The 17,431-nt window shown below is 43.9% G+C and overlaps 1 protein-coding gene across 2 annotated transcripts in view; it reads right to left on the bottom strand.

Moving 5' to 3' along the window:
* Nucleotides 1-17,201, bottom strand: part of LOC8039763 (protein Dicer) — a 28,169-nt gene extending 10,968 nt beyond the window's left edge. Inside the window, exons 1-3 of one of the 2 annotated variants that reach the window (XM_029977804.4) lie at nt 17,053-17,201; nt 9,091-9,170; nt 4,815-4,859 (exon numbers count right to left, since the gene is read on the bottom strand). In XM_029977804.4, the coding sequence (XP_029833664.3) occupies nt 4,815-4,859; nt 9,091-9,123 (78 nt within the window). In that variant the 5' untranslated portion in view covers nt 9,124-9,170; nt 17,053-17,201. Of the gene's footprint in view, nt 1-4,814; nt 4,860-9,090; nt 9,171-16,957 lie in introns of both variants that reach the window. The other variant, XM_042286616.1, reaches the window with a different exon arrangement.
* Between the last annotated feature and the right edge of the window lie 230 nt (nt 17,202-17,431).

Raw genomic sequence — 17,431 nt, 5'->3', positions numbered from 1 at the left:
TGAGTTTTTTATATATATATATTGAACCCAGTACGAAGGTATATTGTTTAAATTTTCATATATTAATTTGAATATTTGTCCGCTGCTTTCTGCCATAAGCGGCAGGGCCCCGTCAAGTAGCAAATGTAGAGCTTTTTGCCTCGTCTCCTCTTTTGTTTGCGAAGCAAAGTAAATAAAGATCATTACTATTATTGTTATGGTTGAAGCAGTCGGAAGTGTGTAAACCGTCCTTATACCACACATTAAACACCTTCCCTATAAAAAAAAAAAGGAAAAGAAAATAAAGAAACGCTTTAGCGCAACATTTGTACTTCGAGACTTATTTTGAATTATAAATAATTGTGAAAAGTGCTGCTATTTCGAAATGTCGGCCTCAAAATAGAAACTTGTTTTGAAATCGCTCAAAATATGCGTCAAAACATAAATTGTCCGCTATTTTATTGATTGTTTTTCGGAAAGGAAAGTTTATTTTGTTACATACGTGTCAACTTTAGACACGTGAGACGATTCTTTTTTAGTGCAGTGCTTTTTTAAGCGTTGCGAACTGGCCGCAATAAAACAGGTTCTTACATAAACGGCACCACGTCAAATCGACCGACTAGCCGAAAAGTCGCCCTCGTTTCGTCGTTCAACGTAGATGGATGGCTGTCTCGTTCGTGGGACAACGCCACGATAATTAAGACAGCTTTCTTCCCCTAGCTTCAGGGACGCTGCAGGAAAACCAGTTTGTCTGTAAGAGTTCCGCGCCGTAAGTAAACGCTTCTTGGAGCTGGTGAATTTGGTAAGTGAACCCCTGGCGCCCTAGTAATTTCCCGCTGAAGGAAATCCTCTCCTAGCGAATATTCTACTCGATAGCTGTCACTGTCCATGGCATGGCGCATTGTTCTCCCGGTCTATTTTCGTCTGCTAGTGTTTCACTCTCGCCGTTTGGTAACGCAGTACGCAACTGTACTCTGTCGCAGTTCACTTTAGCGGTGTGAACGGTGGAGGGGGTTGAGCGTCTCGTCTGCGGCCTTCGCTCAGCTAAACTGGAGAGAGTAGAGGGCAGTGCCTTCCTTAACCTGCAACAAGGTATGTTCGTTAAAGTTGTACGCGTGGGACTTTTGGTTTGTTTTGTTTTGTATGACAGGAAGTTTTCGTTGACCGTTTTCCCACGTCGGCACTGGGCTCTCCGAAACGAAGACGCCAAAACTGCGCATGCGCGGTGCTAGCCGTGCCTGCAGAGCCCCAGATGTCGTAGCGGGTTCCGAAGACCGTTGCGGGACAGCGGAAACGATCTACGAAAACTTCCTCTCGTTGTTAGAGGGTGAATGGAGGTACTTTTTATTATTTAGTTTTAAAGAATGAAATGCCTTTTTAACGCTACCCCCCGATCCAAATCTTTTTTTTCCGTCCGTCTGTGTATTTTCCGCTAAATTTAGCGGGGAAAGTAGCGTCATGTGACCTATACACCTTGGGAAAATGGACTGCACGTCATGGTATACTTGAACTACGTTTTCCCGCTCCATTTTGCGGGAACCGTGGCCAAAACATCAATTCAGTTTCCCCGTTAAATTTAGCGGGAAGTTGACGTCATGCGATCTATACACCAATTCAGTTACCCGCTGAATTGAGCGGGAAAATTAAGGTCTTCTGACCCAGACATCTATTCAGTTTTCCCGCTAAATTTAGCGGAAGAAATAGACGTCATGTGGCCTGATGTCACGTGACCTACAAAACCATTTAGTTTTTCCGCTAAATTTAGCGGGAAAATGTACGTAACGTGACACACCAATTCCCTATAAACTATAATGCATTTCATGCAGTACAGGACGTTGAAAATAAACATCGCTGCCAATTTTTTACTATTCGCTTATCCGGCATACCTTCCCTTCCGTCAAAAGTTTGCTCTCGTGTCCTACAATGGATGTCCCTCTGACAAGTTCGAGACGGGCCTCGGAGCAGGTCAAGGTGAGCAGTTTTTTTGTCTAGGTGCTGCGGATTCGAGGCCACAAATAATATGATCAGTTGACGGATGGACTGATTGGGTAAGCTAAAATCTTAGATTGGAACTCACTAAGCGGGCCTTTTTGTTTATTTTTATATTAATAGGAATAAAAACCACTTCAACCTCGCTCATTTTGCACGTTCCATATCACGACTCTAAGTAAGTGAACTGCCCCGTGTCAGAGGTGGCGGTAATGTAGAGTAAAATCAGAATAATTATTTGCTTTCCTATTATTTAAGTCGTGTAATTCTATACTCAATAAAACGAGAAATTTACTAATGGATATAATATTACATCACTCGTTAAACGAGGGGATTCGATCTTTTTTAAGTCCTGGTAACCGTCGGATGATCGAGTGAACAGTACGGCTATCTGCACAAAGAGCTGCTCCGTGATTGGTCCGTTTGCCCTGTTCTTGACTGATGCCGCGATCCTATTGGCTGCAGAGAAGATGGCGAGGACTCGCATCGCCCCGAGTTTCTCCCAGTGACCAAAACCATTGGGGTAGCAAAAGGTCTGACTCGAAGCCACCCCTGGAGGATAAGCTCGAGAATCACGCGTCAAGATCGGCACGGTACGACAGCAAAGTCTCACTGCTCGTACAAAAGGCACGGCTGCAGACATGAATTATCCGAGGACATGCCCCGAGCCTGTTTGAAGCACTTTGGATTCTTACATGCAGACAGTGTTGTTTTTATGATCACCGTCATACAAGAAAAAACCGCGCATAAGACTGTCTTTTGGACTAGGCACGCGGCTTAAGGAATCGAGAAAAATGCGGATCAACAGAACCTGTATTAGGAGGGAGAAAGAAACGGAGGCGTCGAATCGTCTGAATGCCAAGAAAATGTTATCTTTCGCAACGTCATTAGGTTAACCACGTTGAATCAATTAACCTTGGTTGCTTTACGCTGCGTGAAGTTTGAAGTGATGTCCTTTCTTTATTAGTAGTACACTCTTAATTTCCTTACTTTTGGGTCGCAGATTTTTGTATTACAATTTATTATTTTTGAGCATTTCCGAAGACTTAATTAGCGATGTAAATTATTAGAACGTAAAAAATATTTCGGTTATATTTCTGCATTGTACCTGGACGACATCGAACCACAAATTGTCTAAAATCTTTGAGTTGTGGCGTAGGGTTCTATCGTGTGACATGAGAAATACAGGTGTTTTTTTTTATATAACTGAATTTCGATTTGCTCATAAGGCTACAATTGAGTTCCTAGTTTTTATACTTTCGTACAGTACTCCCCCGAAGGTTATGGTTAATTAACCGCTATATATTATCGTAGGAGATGCTGTTTCACCTGCTTCTTGCGCAGGGGTTACCCGACGCCGGCCTCCGATTGGCTCTGATCGAAGGATAGTGGTCAGACTTTAAAGCAAGCTGCCTTGACGTCTACTCCCTATCCTTCATTCAGGGCCAATCAGAGCTCGCCGTTCTGTTGACGTCACCAGAACCCTTGCAAAAGAAGCAGACGAAGTTGCGCTCTGCATTGGTTTCAGTCATCTACAGATAGCGAGTAGTGAGGAATTAACAGAAACCGCGCAAGAAACAAAACAACACGTATATATCACGTCGAATCGTGAGAACTTTAATAAAAAAATACGAATATCATCGAAGCTAGGAAGGCTGCTTAATATGAATAAATGACAGTGGCAAAACAGTCGTAGGTCATCCGACAATTACATCGAATGGATAAAAGATGGGATCACACAATTACCTAGATAGTCTGAAGCTTATGGCATCGAGCAACAAAAAAACTGCGTTGGGTAAAGTACATCTAAGAAGTACTTCGAGTAACGCACAAAGGAAGTCAGAGGTTATGTGGTTTAAATATAGTAAATACACCGGGTGCAATGTACTTGGAGCAAGGTAATATAAATACAACGTACTTTCAAAGCAAAGTATTATAAATACAACGTACTTTCAAAGCAAAGTACTATAAATACTAAGTACTTTTAAAGGAAGGTACAAAATCTTTCTAACACAATCTTTCATGATGCCCATTCATTCCCCATACTGTGTGTTTTTTTTTAAATATTTTTAAACTGGTATGCATTGACCCAGGGTTAATCGGAGGTGCATCAGTTATTTTCGGAAATGGCGGCGAATACTGGATAAAGGGGCTTCAGAGCTGAAAAAGGATGATTTTGTGATACAAATTTAACGAGATCAAACTTGGGGAATGTACTTTGAAGTAGGAAGTTGTACTTTCCTCAGAAAGTAGAAGAAAAAATTACTCGAAGCAAAGTACAAGCACATACTCAGAGAATGTACTTCGAGTAAAGTACAAGTCTTCTAAACCTTCTTAAAATAGTATTCTAGGTACAACGTACTTACAGCACTTCCCAACTGTGAAAAAAACGAACACACTTCCACGAAAATTGATCAAGTTGGATACAAGGGGCCCTGTCAAAAGAGCGCGCCATCTAGCGACTGCTGCGCCATGCATCCGAGTCTGCCATTGCTTGGTCACGCACTCTGAACATGTATCGGTCACGAGTGCTGCGTCACCGTTCGGCGAGGACTCGGGGTCCAATCACACGCTTCGTGCCCAAGAAATAGCGGCTGCCAATGTTGCTTGACGAGGCTTTGAAAAATGTCCGTTATGACGAAAAAGGTGAATAAACACTGCAACAAAGTATCCACGTTACAAAGAGCCTGAGCGGAGCGTAAAAATGTTCTGTTCACTCGGGACTAGGCCACGAAGATTCAAGTCGAGGTCAGAAAGTCAATGACCCCTAAAACTACGCTCGCGTTATTTTTATTTTCTTCGCTCAACAGTATAAAGGACAGTATTTTTTTTTTAAATTTTCTTACTTGTTGTTGTCCGCAGGCCGAAGAGACGAATGCCAGGAGCAGCGCCTGTGAGAGGGTCAGCGACGACGTCAATTTGCAGCGACACAAAAAACAGAAACGAGCACAAGCCGCCAGAAACAAAAAAACAAACAAAAAGCGAACGCATAGACGAAAAAGCGAGCACATAAACAAGTAAAAGGCAATCCTCTTTAATAGACCCTCCATAATGGTAGCCTTTCAAGGTCGGCGGCAAACGCGACCACCTCAATTAACTCCGTGTCGGACAACAGCGGCACACGCACACACAAAAGTACGAGAGAGATTCACCGCGACATGCCGCGCACCGAAATAAAGGAGAAAAGACCGAAAAGAAACCGCTTTAAAAAAGTTCACTGGGCCTCCGAATTTTTATCAAAACGTTCTACCATTCTCTTCAATCAAATATCTTCATAGGATGCTGCGGGTCATCTCCGTATTGATGGCTCGAGTTTGAAGGCAATTAACCCATACCAAAACGACATGGTGTCGAGGGCAGTCGTGAGGTATTTCTAGGGAAGGGTTCATCCGTGGTTCCGGTTTTTCAATTTCTGCCACTATTTTCGCCTAGTCTAAATTTAATTTAAATGTTCGCGTACAAAAGCAAATATCCAGGGTATCTAATGATATCGCAAAATATCTAACAAGATAGCAAGATTTAATTTTTGTAATAAAGTATGTATCATTTAAGGCCCGTTCACACTCTTGCGACTGCTTGCGACCTCTTAAACCTGGGTTCCTTAAAACTTCTTAAACCAGAGAACACACTGGCGCCATCTATTGGGAAGCAGTGTAAACTCAGCGGTCCGGCATATTTTTTTTTATTTCTCGCGCAATATCCTTTCTTTTTTGACTCGAAAAACTTTTGTCAATGTTATAAACGAGCCTTTCTATGGGTATTACGCACATTTGACCTCGGAAATCCCGCAAAACCTTCGCTTTTGTGAAATGCAGTTCTAGGGTCACCGCATAGATGGCGCCACAATGTCAGTGTGTTCCCTTATTCTAGAAACATTTAAGAAGTTGTAAGAGATCTCGTCTCTCTCAGTCCTACTCGGTCGCAAGAGTGTGAACGAGCCTTTACTTATAACAGAGCCGATATTTTTACGCCAATATATAGTAATATCCCCCCGGACTCTGCTGTCACACTCTTCCTCTTTGGACGAAGTTCTCGATGACGTCTCCGTAGAATCGCGTCTCAATTTCGCTGATTTCGTGTTGAAGTTCCGCCTCGAGTCCAGGAATCGTTGGAGATTTGTTCGGCGTAGACACGTGATTTCATAATTCCACAAAGGAAAAATTCGCAGGGTGTCAAATCACACGCACGGGAGTGAATTCTGGTCAGCATTACGGAAGATGACAAGAGCAGAGTGTGCCAGTAGAGTCTGGGGGACATATATGCGGACAATGAGCTCCACAACTGATTGCGGTGCGTGCACTTCATACTAAAAAAAAAACAAAAAAAAAAAACAACCAGGAAAATATGGCCAAAATTTTTGAACAAGTTACCCATTTCATTATAAAAATTAAACCTTGCGCTTCTGTTCAATACCCAGCATGGAACGCACTAGTGTTTTTTGCGGTGTTCGTTTGATTTGCACCCAGTGACATCACGATGGAGTAATACAGTATTAAGATGACAAGTTGAACTAGTTGGTCATACCTACTTGAAGTTAAAACGCCGAAAGACAGGGACAGGAAACGACAGACCAAACCAGGACATTGCGTGTCTTTCGACGTTTAAACTTGAGGAATGAGTAAAGCTGCCGGTCGCAGCGACCCTGTCGGTGATACGGCAGCGGAGGTGGACACGCCAGACACCCGTTCTGCCAATAGGTGAGCGGCGTGTAGCAACTTCCGGTTCTTTAGGAAAATTTGTTTCACTGTTCACAAACGACGGCAATGAGCTGGAAGCCTGCGCAAGCATGGTTGGGAACCCTCCAGACTGTACTTTTCGGAACCATGCTTAGACAGGCTTGCCGATATTCGTCGTTGTTTGTCAACAGCTAAACAAAGTTTCCTAAGGAACCGGAAGTTTCCAAACGCCGCTCACCTATTGACGGAAACTTCCGCAGCCACGGATGCCACGACGACAGCGCCCTCTGCGTTCGCCCTGGCAACTACAGCCAGCCACCAGGATCGCGACCAGCCGTAACATTATCCTCCGGTTCCTAACCCTCTACCGTTTTGGAGGCACACCGGTCCGAGACGCGCACCACCAGCCAATATCCGGAGGAAGCGAAATGCACCATTTTTAAAACGCGAGAATGAAAATAAATGATTATTACGACCCGAGACTGGAGCAAAAGGAGAGAAATATAGCGACCTTGTTACACATTTTTTGAAAAACCGGAGACGACGCACCAAGAAGGTGTCAAACACAAAACGTCTTCAGATTTGAGACGTTCTGTGTTTGTCCCCTTGTTCGTCCCTCAACTCCGTTTTTTTTTTTTGTTTTTTTTTTAATGTGTAACTTTTTTTTTTTAAGAGACCTTGGCTGTCCTCGTTTCTTTTTTCACCACGGTCAAAGGCTTTTTTTTCTTCTTTCTGCCCCAGTTTCAGGTAAAAATACATCGTTGTTAACTCCGACCAGCTCGTCCGCGCGTTGACTTCATCCCGAAGGCTTTCTTTTTATATAAAAAGACTGTATAAAAAGTTGCCCTTAACGAAGGGGCTCGGGGTTGTTTTTTTTTGGGTAAAGAAATAAGCCCCAAAAACTAAAACTTAGCAGGCGAAAAAAAAACGACATTTCCAAACTAAAACTCTTATTAAATTAAATTATATATAAAAAAAAAAAGCATCACGAGCATACATATTTATCTACGGTTTTGTTTTGTGTTGACGCGCCCGATCCGCACTGAAATGTCGACGAGGCTGCCTCTTTTTACGGAAACCCCTCGGGACGTCCTTCGAGCCTTCGGGTCAAACATTCGGGTCTCCCTGGAGGTTGGAAAATACCATTCCTGCTTTCTTCGACATAAGCCCCGAAACTTTCTCCCCGAAACCTACAAATGCATCGGGAAATAATAAGCGAGGACCATATTCCGGGCATTTCTTTGGTCGCGTAGAAAATAGACCCTTTTCGAAACCCGGTCAAGCGACATTTGTGATCGTCACTTGTTCGGCACGAAGCGTGACATTGGATCCGAGTCCTCGTCGATCGCCGATTCGTTTTCGATACGAGCGGAACAAAGTTTACGCAGCCATCGTGTCCAATGTGGCCTCAGTTCCCAAACGATGGCGGTCTCTGATAATTGACGAAGCCGCTAATAGATGGCACGCACTTTTGAAGAGGGTCTATCTTAAGAAATGCTCGGCCACAGGACTCGGGTTGGACCTTTCCCGGTCCACGGTGGTCGGTTATTCATTTGGCCAAAGGACCATTTCAGGTGTCGAGCCGACCCTCGTCGCGGATCATTTGCGGATGAGAAACACCAACGCCCCTGAGGATATGACACCAATCCGCTTTTTGTGCCATGCGAGGAAGCACGTTGGTCTGCCAGAAGGCTCTCGCACGGACCACTGCCCCTTGGCGCGTACTCATGTTCTTAATGGCTCGCTGGTCCGCAACTCTTGCCGTTTCTCAAGTCAGATTCGATAGACGAGTTCAGACGAGTTCACACACTCGCGTTTGCTTAAATAACACATCGGCACCACGTATGAGGTGTCCCTAGAACTGCATTTCACTAGAGTGGAGCTTTCGGAGTAGCTGCCAGATCAAATGTGCGTACTAACTATGAGATAAGTTGTTTATACCATTGTCGAAAGTTCACAAAGAAAAAAAAAATGCGCGAAAACATGCTGGTGGAGGAGGACAAGAGTAAACGACTACGATATTGGCTAGTGTAGCTACTAGTCATGCTAGATCCAGCGCTGCTGAGATCCCCCGATACAAAGGGGTTAGCCCCCCAAATCCCAATCCAATCTAATATATAAAGAAAATATACGTAAACGCCAAGTGTTCCTCCACGACTACCCAATAGATGTTAGCAGCATGTTCTAAAAGATCCCAAGAGGTCTCAAGGCGCTTGGTCTTAAGTGGTCGGAAGTGACAGCCATTATTTAGTCCACGGTATTTTACCAAGTCCGGTAAGGGAGTTTGCAGTACTTGACCTCTTGTGATGTTTGCCACTCACGGAGAGGAAGAGGCTTATTGAGAAACGTTTCTTATTAAGAATCCCTCGTATTAAAATGTTGACAAATAGCACTATCTGTTTTCAACAACACTTTGATCAAACGGCGTATACAAAACAAATCTTACCGATGCTAGAAACGTCTGGACTGAGGGCGTCATTCTTCCACTCGCTTCGACTGCAAGCTGAGGTCAACTGCGTCCTATATCTGAAAAAAGAAAAAGAGAAACACTTTAAGCAAGTCACTCCTGCGGAAAGCAGTCAGAATGGAAAAGAAACGATGACGTTAAATAAAACAAAGTAAGGACCACATATAAGCCATACAGAAAAAGGAAAAACAACGGACGAAGCCATTGGCATTCTTGCTGACGACGCGCGCTGGCCCGCTGAGATGTCGCTCTCAACTGGAGGAAAACGCTTCGAGAAGTTAGCCACACACAGAAAAACACGCTGAATGTCTAGGAGAAGAAAAAATAAGCGTCCTTTCCGGCTTTCATTTCCTCGTGATACGAACATTTTTGGGAGTACTTAGTTTTCCATTCTTCCGCTCAAAGCAAAAAAAAAAAAAAAAAAAGTGTGTGCATTAGTGTTTTTTTATTTTTTTATTTTCCCCTCCGAGAGACCTTTTAGCTGGCTACGAATCAGCGACACCATCGAATCCTTTCCGTGTGTTCTACCGATAAGGCCGAACGAGTCTCGAAAACTGGAGGGCAACGTGAGATGCCTGCAGGCCTTTTTTCAGCGAGATCGGTCCACTTTCTCTACCCGATTGTTCTCCATGAATTTGAGGGAAGTCCCACGGCTCCTTGCTCGAATCAATGGAAGACTGATTACTGAAATGAGCCCCGTATTCATGATCATCAAACGTACTGTATTATGTTAAGCTTGCGCGCGATATTACGAGTATCAGTGGGTGTGCCTGAAGATATCATAGACCGCTACTCTGTTAAGGAACAATAAAGCCTTTTCAAAGACCCCATCAAGCAACACTGGCAGGCGCCATTTTGTAGTATGTGACGTCGTGGGAAAGAAACAACTCGCACTCAACAATTGACTACTGTTTAATGTCTCGGAAGCTCTACAACAAACTGTGACATACGGGACTAGATGAGGAGGGTACGAAGAGCTTAGGAAGTTACCATAAGAGAATCAAGATCGCATTTGCCACATTCAAAGCAGAAATACTTTGTCAAAATCGAAAGAATATTACTACTTTAAGTGATATGCCATTGCAAGAAGCATCTAAGCGAATTCAGAATATGGTATCCAAGCCACCAGAAGAAGAATGCACGTACGAGGATTTCGTTAGGATTTTCAAGAGGGAATTGGAGAAATACCAAATTAAGCAAGGAGTAAAAAGGCTGAAACCCACACCGAAAAGTTGGTGGGATAACGAAGTTAAGGCAGCCATAACGCAAAACCAAGAAGAATCTAGGGAACACAAAGGGGGAAAAAAAAAAAAAAAAAAAGAAGGGGCCGCGCCAGCAGCAGTAGCATCTATATGGGAGGGGGGGCGGGGGACTTTTAGGGAAAAAAGCGGGAGGCATCAGCATTAATCCAGGCCAAAATTGGGAGAGCAGGGGTCCAGTGGATAATATAAAAAAAAAAGGAATGCGACAAAAAAGATTAGGGAGAACATTAAAGCACAGGGAAAAAGAACGGAGGGATACCGACAGACAAGAGTAGAGGGGGAAGAGGCACGAAAACACATTAGACGTATAAAGAAGCAGCTTTTTCCGAACCGGAACCAAATCAGGCTTTAGGGAACGGTAACAACAGCATAAGACGAGCATAGTGAAACAGCTGAGATGACTACAGGGGAATGGGATGAAGGCAGAAGGTATGGTCCCGGCTGGCATTGCAACAGGCTCAGTGGCATATCAATGAGGCTGATGAAAACGTTAGGAAAAATAAGCAAACTGAAACTAAGACAGGTGATTAACCGAGTAATTATGGGAGGAGATGTAACCAATTATTGAAAAATAAGTCTGATTATATAAGGGAAAGGGAGACAAAGACAGTATCACATCGTACCGACCAATTACAGAAAGATAAGTAATCTATCAACTAGCTATGCAGATTGTTGTAGTTGTTTGGGGGTTTTATGGCAGCTATGCATATTCTAAAAAGAAGAATGGGCAGGGGGCAAGCAGATACTGGGAGAGCTCCAAAATGGTTTCAGAAGGGATAGAAGGCTGGGGGATAACTTATTCGTAATCACGCAGTTCATAGAGATAGCCACCACAACCCAAAAGCTATTATGGCTTGCATTTTTGTACATAAAAGGAGCATACGACAACGTGAACCAGACAAAGCTTTGGAATCAACAAAAAATATATTGACTAAAGGGAAGTTTTCAGTTTCCACAACAGATATCTGCAGATAACAGGGTACTTATAACTTGGGAAGCCGAAACCACAAAACTAGCAGATATGAAAAGAGTACTTAGGCAGGGCTGCTCATTGTTTTCCCTAACCTTTATAATATACCTTAGTGAAATATAGAAAAAGTAGAGTAATGTAATTTAAGATTTTATCTTCCATGCATGAAGGGAAGGAAAAAAAGTAAATCAACTTTTACCAGGGCTGATGTATATATGCAGATGACATTGTACTTGTAGTAGAGTCAAGAGACAATGCAGAGACTAATTATAATTTGTAGCGGTGAAGGGGACACTTTAGGCCTAAACTTCAGTAACGACAAGTCTGGGATACGAGTTCATAACTACGAGAAGACACTGTGATGGAACATGTAAAGAGGTACAAATTTCTGGTTGAATGAGGGAAGAAAACATCTTAACGAACATGAAAATATTGTAATAAAGAAGGGTAAACAAATTCGGCTATTATGAAACACAAAGCACTGTGAAACTTTATTAAATACGAAGTTGTGAGTGGGCTATGGGAAGAAGCAATGGTACCAGGGTTGACTTTTGGTAATGCAGTCTTGTGTATGCAATCTGGAGCACAGTCAGTCTTAGAGGTAAGGCAAAGGAGTGTAGGCTGGTTAGTTTTAGGGGCACATGGGAACACACCACATGAAGGGGTGAAAAGGGATATGGGTTGGGCATCCTTTGAGAGCAGAGAGGCTACAAATAAAGTAAAGTTTGAGCAAAGGCTAAGTGATATGGAGCAGACGGAGGTGGGAGTTAAGGTATATAAGTTCTTATACGTGAAAAGCTTGGACACAAGTTGAACGAAACGGACTCGAAAGCTCCGAAACAAAATTTTACAGGCAGGCAGTGAAACGAATTCAGTAGAAAACAAAGTTAAGGATGTGGAGAAAGATAGATGTGGGAAGGAAGAATGCAAGAGAAATCAACTTTAACCATGTGTAGGTAACAAAAACAGGAAATACGAAAATAAACTTTGTTTGATAATTCTCGGGAGAGCTCTTTACTGTTTGAGGCCAGAGCTGCGGTACCAGGAACGAAGACTAATAGGGCGAAATTCGAGGATTTAGATACAGTTTGTTGCATATGTGGAATAGAGAGCGAAACTATGGAAAACCTGGTTTTGAGTCGCAAGAGGCTTAAACCTGCCCCCTATGAGGGGAGAGCAGACGTAGAGGGAGCCCCGCGTTTCGGTGGAGAAGATGGAAGGTATAAACGGGCCGAAGTAACGAAAAGAAGGTTAGCGCATTGGTGGAATGAGACTAAGGAAAACTGAAATTGGTAAACGCAACTAGCGCAACAAGGGACAGGGAGGCCAGAGGAAAATTAGGACTCTCTCCCGCGCGTGGCTCCGGCCCAAAGTCTCCAATCTGTCTCTCAGTGGGTCTGGGTTTGGAAACAACACTAACGAGGTCGACCAGAAGAGAAGTGGCGACTCCCTCGCCGGGTGCAGAAGACGGGGTGAGTTTTCCTTTTTTTCTTTTTATTTTGCATTAGCCCAATCCCCCGAAGGTCAACCTGGTGGCTCTCCCCTCCCCTCCCCCCCCCCTCCCCCCCCCCCCTCCCCCAACCAGGCAGAGGGAAAGAAATTGGGTGCTTAAGTGGGGGAGGAAAGCATTTTCTTAGGCTAGATGGCGCAAGCTACCGCCCAATACAAAGGGCATAGCCAATATCCATCCATCTATGGGCACGAAGCGTGTAATTGGATCCGAGTCCTCGCAGAATGCTGACGCAGCGCTCGCTCTCGTTACGAGCTCAGTTGAGCACACGTCACACACTCACGCAGGCCTCGTGTCGAATACATGCTCCGAGTAGATGCTCAGATATCGCTTTATGCAGAGCACACCAAGCATTTCGGGAGCGCTCATTCTTTTAACTGCGACGTCCTACAGCCAGTGGCGTTGCTGAGGACAGCGGCAAAATCCCCCCTTTTCACAGCCCAGCTGCACTCTAGGCGGTCCGCCCCCATTCCTGGTGACGCCACTTCCTACAGCTTGACGAATCATAGGTAGTTCATTTGTGTCGGGCAAATTGTTCATCGCTGCATCTCCTCAAAACTCATCGTTGTGCAGACGCCGCGATGTGATAAGTATTGTGTACTTTATGTAACAGAAGGTCTATCCGGGATGTTAAGTTTTTGCATAAGTTGGTTCACGGATCAATAGACAGTTCTACTTTGCTTGCTTCTTTACATTTTCGCATTCCTGTTAACACAAGTTCTAGAAATCGTAGGGTGTTTTATCCAGATCACCTTAACTTGTCACCTGTATCACGAATTCAACATGTCCTTAACACGAAGTATTGCGGCATTGATATTTTTTGTACAACTTTGCCCCATATGTTTTACACGTGTGCATGATTTTAAAATCGGTTTGATTATGAATGTATTTTTTGTAACGGAAATGTAAATCTTACAATGTGCTTTACCCCAAAGGCTAGCCGGCTGTTGGTAAGCAAGCACAATAAATATTGTATTGTATTGTACTATATCTCTTAGTACGGATAGTGCATCGACATTCACGTCTCGTGTCTTTTTAGTTCGCACTGCGGGAAAGATGGGCTATATTTCGGGTTACGCGGCAGTTTAATTGGGACCAACATTTATGATAGAATTATTTTGTGGTTTATTTAGGGGAGGGCTTGTATCGGGCTCTGTAGCTTGAAATTCATTTTCAAAAACCTAGGCAAGAAAAATTAAAAAAAAAAGTATTCGGTAGAATTAAGCGCATTGCCTACGATTCTTCGATTGCTGCTTCCTATGCCAACTTTATTTAATTTATGAAATTCTTCGGAACAAAGCATTGCTGAGATCCTTGTCCGATAGGAAAGCACAGCGCGATTTCGATTTAGGTTGTTTAATATAGTAAATCAAGTGACAGTAAAACCTATGACTTTCGCGTTTAAAAATTTTATTCAGTCGCCTCGATGAAGCAAGTATTGACGTAATCATTGATGTTACGGTTATTTCGAAGCGGGTGGGAATTATTAAAGCTCTTTCGAAATCTCTACGTGCGTGATTTCCTACAGACATGTTTTTAGGTTTGCTCATGTTGCGATCCTTTGATCTTTACATCTGCTCCATTTGTGCACAAAAATGACAACCTGTTGCTTGTTTCTCGAAGCATAAGAGCACTAAATTTGATATTTTTTATTATAAAATTATTAAAAGCGTTTACTCCAGCTGAACTACAAATACACCAACAAACATTTTAACATTTCGCCAGCCTTCAATACATACTTATACAAATTAGGCGGAACGCCACCGATTCACTACTTATCGTGAATGGAGTGATAAGAAGTGACTGGTTGGCGTCTCGTCTCGTTTCCGTTAATTTTTACCGAAGGTTTCACTTGTATGAACTGCAACAAAGTGACTAGAGAAATTGACGAGGCGTTTTCTATTTCTACCTGCGGAGCGGACACGTGTGTTAGTGCCCCGTCCGTGGCTTTGGCGGATGACGAAGTGTCTTTCATAAAGGAATCCGGCAGATTTGTTTAAGTGCTCGGGCGTGCCTCAAGGGGGTGGATTATGTTTTATCTATCTCGCATCTTTTATGTTTTCCTTCCTGTTCCTCGCAGGAATAAACTTCAGTTGCCAGTCAGCGTTGTGTTCGTTCACTTCTCGTTCTTGTCCCTTGTTTCTTTCGCGCTGTTTCCAAGTCTGTTTCACTTGTATAGTTGGCGAAACGCCTATATTTTTGATGGTGTATTTGTTATGTTTATTACACGATTTTAATCATGAGTTCTCCTGACTTTTGCATTGTATTACGGGCGATCGTGACAACCGAGTGAACAACAACTCAGAGCTCAGAAGTTGTATTTGTTGAACCCTGTCGAAATTTGGGTGAGTAGGCTATGCATTAAAATACAAAAACAGTGATGTGTTTGCGTACTCCTCGTCCTTCGCCCGTCTTCGCGTTTTTTCTTTGTTTTTTTATTGTTTAACTTAACGTTTTTTTAAGGTTACCAAACGTAATTAAAGAAAGCAGAAGTTGGCTAAAGATTTTTGGAAGTTTTTAACGCAAGTAAAGACCATTCCAACAATCGCCGCACTGCCATCGTTGTTTACTGGGGTATGGAACACATTGTGAGCATGCGCAGTAGCTCTCTTCCGCGAAACTCCAGACCTCCGAAACTCAGTGACCTGTCGCCTGTGTACGTAGTAAGTGCTGGAAAGATTTATCGAAAAGGAACAATGTGAACTCGTGTTCATGACCCCAGGAGAATTTTTTGCGTGTATTTTTCCTTAAGTTGTACGCACCTTTGTCTGATGCAGCTAAAAAATCTCGAGATGCTGGACGTGACTTCGGTCGTCAGATTTTTCGGAACGTGAAAATAAGAACGAAATGTTCACTAAAAGCAACAGACCTTGTTGCAGGTACCGAATCTGATCCCAGTCTAGCTTATCTCCATTTATTAAATAATATAACGGCGTCTATAACAATATGTCCTCTACTTTCGACTGTTGAACCGAACAATGCAATTAATCGCGCTACAACGGGAAAAGATAGAACAAAGGAGCGGCTTGAAATAAGACCTTGTCACTGAACTGACTTAATAATCGCGTTAAAATGAGTTATGATTATATAAAAAAAATATACCAGGTTAGAGAAATAAATCCCGAGTCAAAGAAAGAAATGCTCCATACTAAAAATATCACAACTCTGGTTTGGCGCAGAAAGCTCCAAATGAAGGTTTGACGCTCCCTTTTATGAGGTATCAGTGGACGAGTTTGTTAGCGAAATACAGCCCGGAGCAGGCGAAAGGTAAGCTCGCGCTGGGATAGAGTACTTCTTTTCAGCTTAAAGTTCGGTTCACACTGGGACGTCTGCTTGGGATTTCTTACGTAACGTGGGGAGTCATCGGGACATTGATGTATCGTACGTCGCGTGCAAAGCTGCTCCTTGACCGGTCGCCCACGCTTCATCCAAAGCACGGATGTTACGGCGACTTGCGACGTAAGTGATCGTAACGCAACGTAGGAAAGCACCCGTGTGGAAACCACCAAAACACCGGAGCAACCGTTACGCATGACTGCTTCGCGGAGCTACCTCTTGTATCACTTGCATCGTTGTGTACGGCGAACACATGTCCCGGTGACTGTCGTTTCGGTTGCTGCGAACGCAACCGCTGCAGCTGTGTGAACCAGGCTTACGACATTTCATTTACTTTTTCCTTACGGGACTTGGTTCAGACGCAGCCGACACTACCAGGTAATGGGACCAATGAAACAGCGTCGAAAGCGCAAGTCACTGGGTCCTTTTTCATGATTGGTTTAGCGATGATAGACACACGCACAAAACCATGAGGAACGGCATGATGGTGCCCTTTGGACGCATTCAGATCCGTCCCCTCAGCTCGTAGCGTCGGCTGCGTCTGGACTTAAAACCAGGCATAGGCTCAATCCTCCCCCCCCCCCCCCCCCCCCCCCCCTGCCCTATCGGTCTGAATGGGCATCGTGCAAGCGCGTGTCATCGCTGCGCGATAGACCTCAGGCTGGCAGAGGTTCCGGCACTGGCTAAATTTCTCATCTACAGCTGGGACAGTAGACGCCCAGTGGGACTGATGAACTACCCGCAGTCTCAACACGGCACAATTCTTACATGATGATTTCCGCAGCTGGCAGCAGACAAAGTACAAAGCAGACGCCCGAAACGCCTCTTGTACGCAGAGCTTTCTGGCAAAGACAGAGACTCACCCTTCGGCCTTCGGCGCTGTCCCACTGCTGACTGGAAGAGCGGCGTGACGCACCGTCGACCCTGTCTCGCTGGGCTGACAACGAGTTGACTCGGGGAATTGGAGCTTCCCCTCTCCACGCACCTCCTCTCTTTCTCCTTCTTTTCCTCCTCTCTCCATTCTGTGGATTAGATAGAACCAGCATAGTTTCGGAATTCACTGCCAGCCGCGCCTGTGCAGACTGCTCACGCGCGATTAAGACAACATGAATTGCTGTTGCGGCTTTTTATTTTTTAACTTTCGTAACTTGGCCACTGGATACCGGCCATATATTGGGACGGGATACGCGCCGTTTTCGTATATTTAGATGGTGACCTCTCTTGGTTGCTCTCCTCTTTACA

This window comes from Ixodes scapularis, unplaced genomic scaffold, assembly GCF_016920785.2.
Source record: "Ixodes scapularis isolate PalLabHiFi unplaced genomic scaffold, ASM1692078v2 PGA_scaffold8__174_contigs__length_109621045, whole genome shotgun sequence".
Classification (NCBI taxonomy): Eukaryota; Metazoa; Arthropoda; class Arachnida; order Ixodida; family Ixodidae; genus Ixodes; species Ixodes scapularis.
Note: the sequence above shows the minus strand (reverse complement) of the source record. Positions and strands in the feature narration are given on the sequence as shown.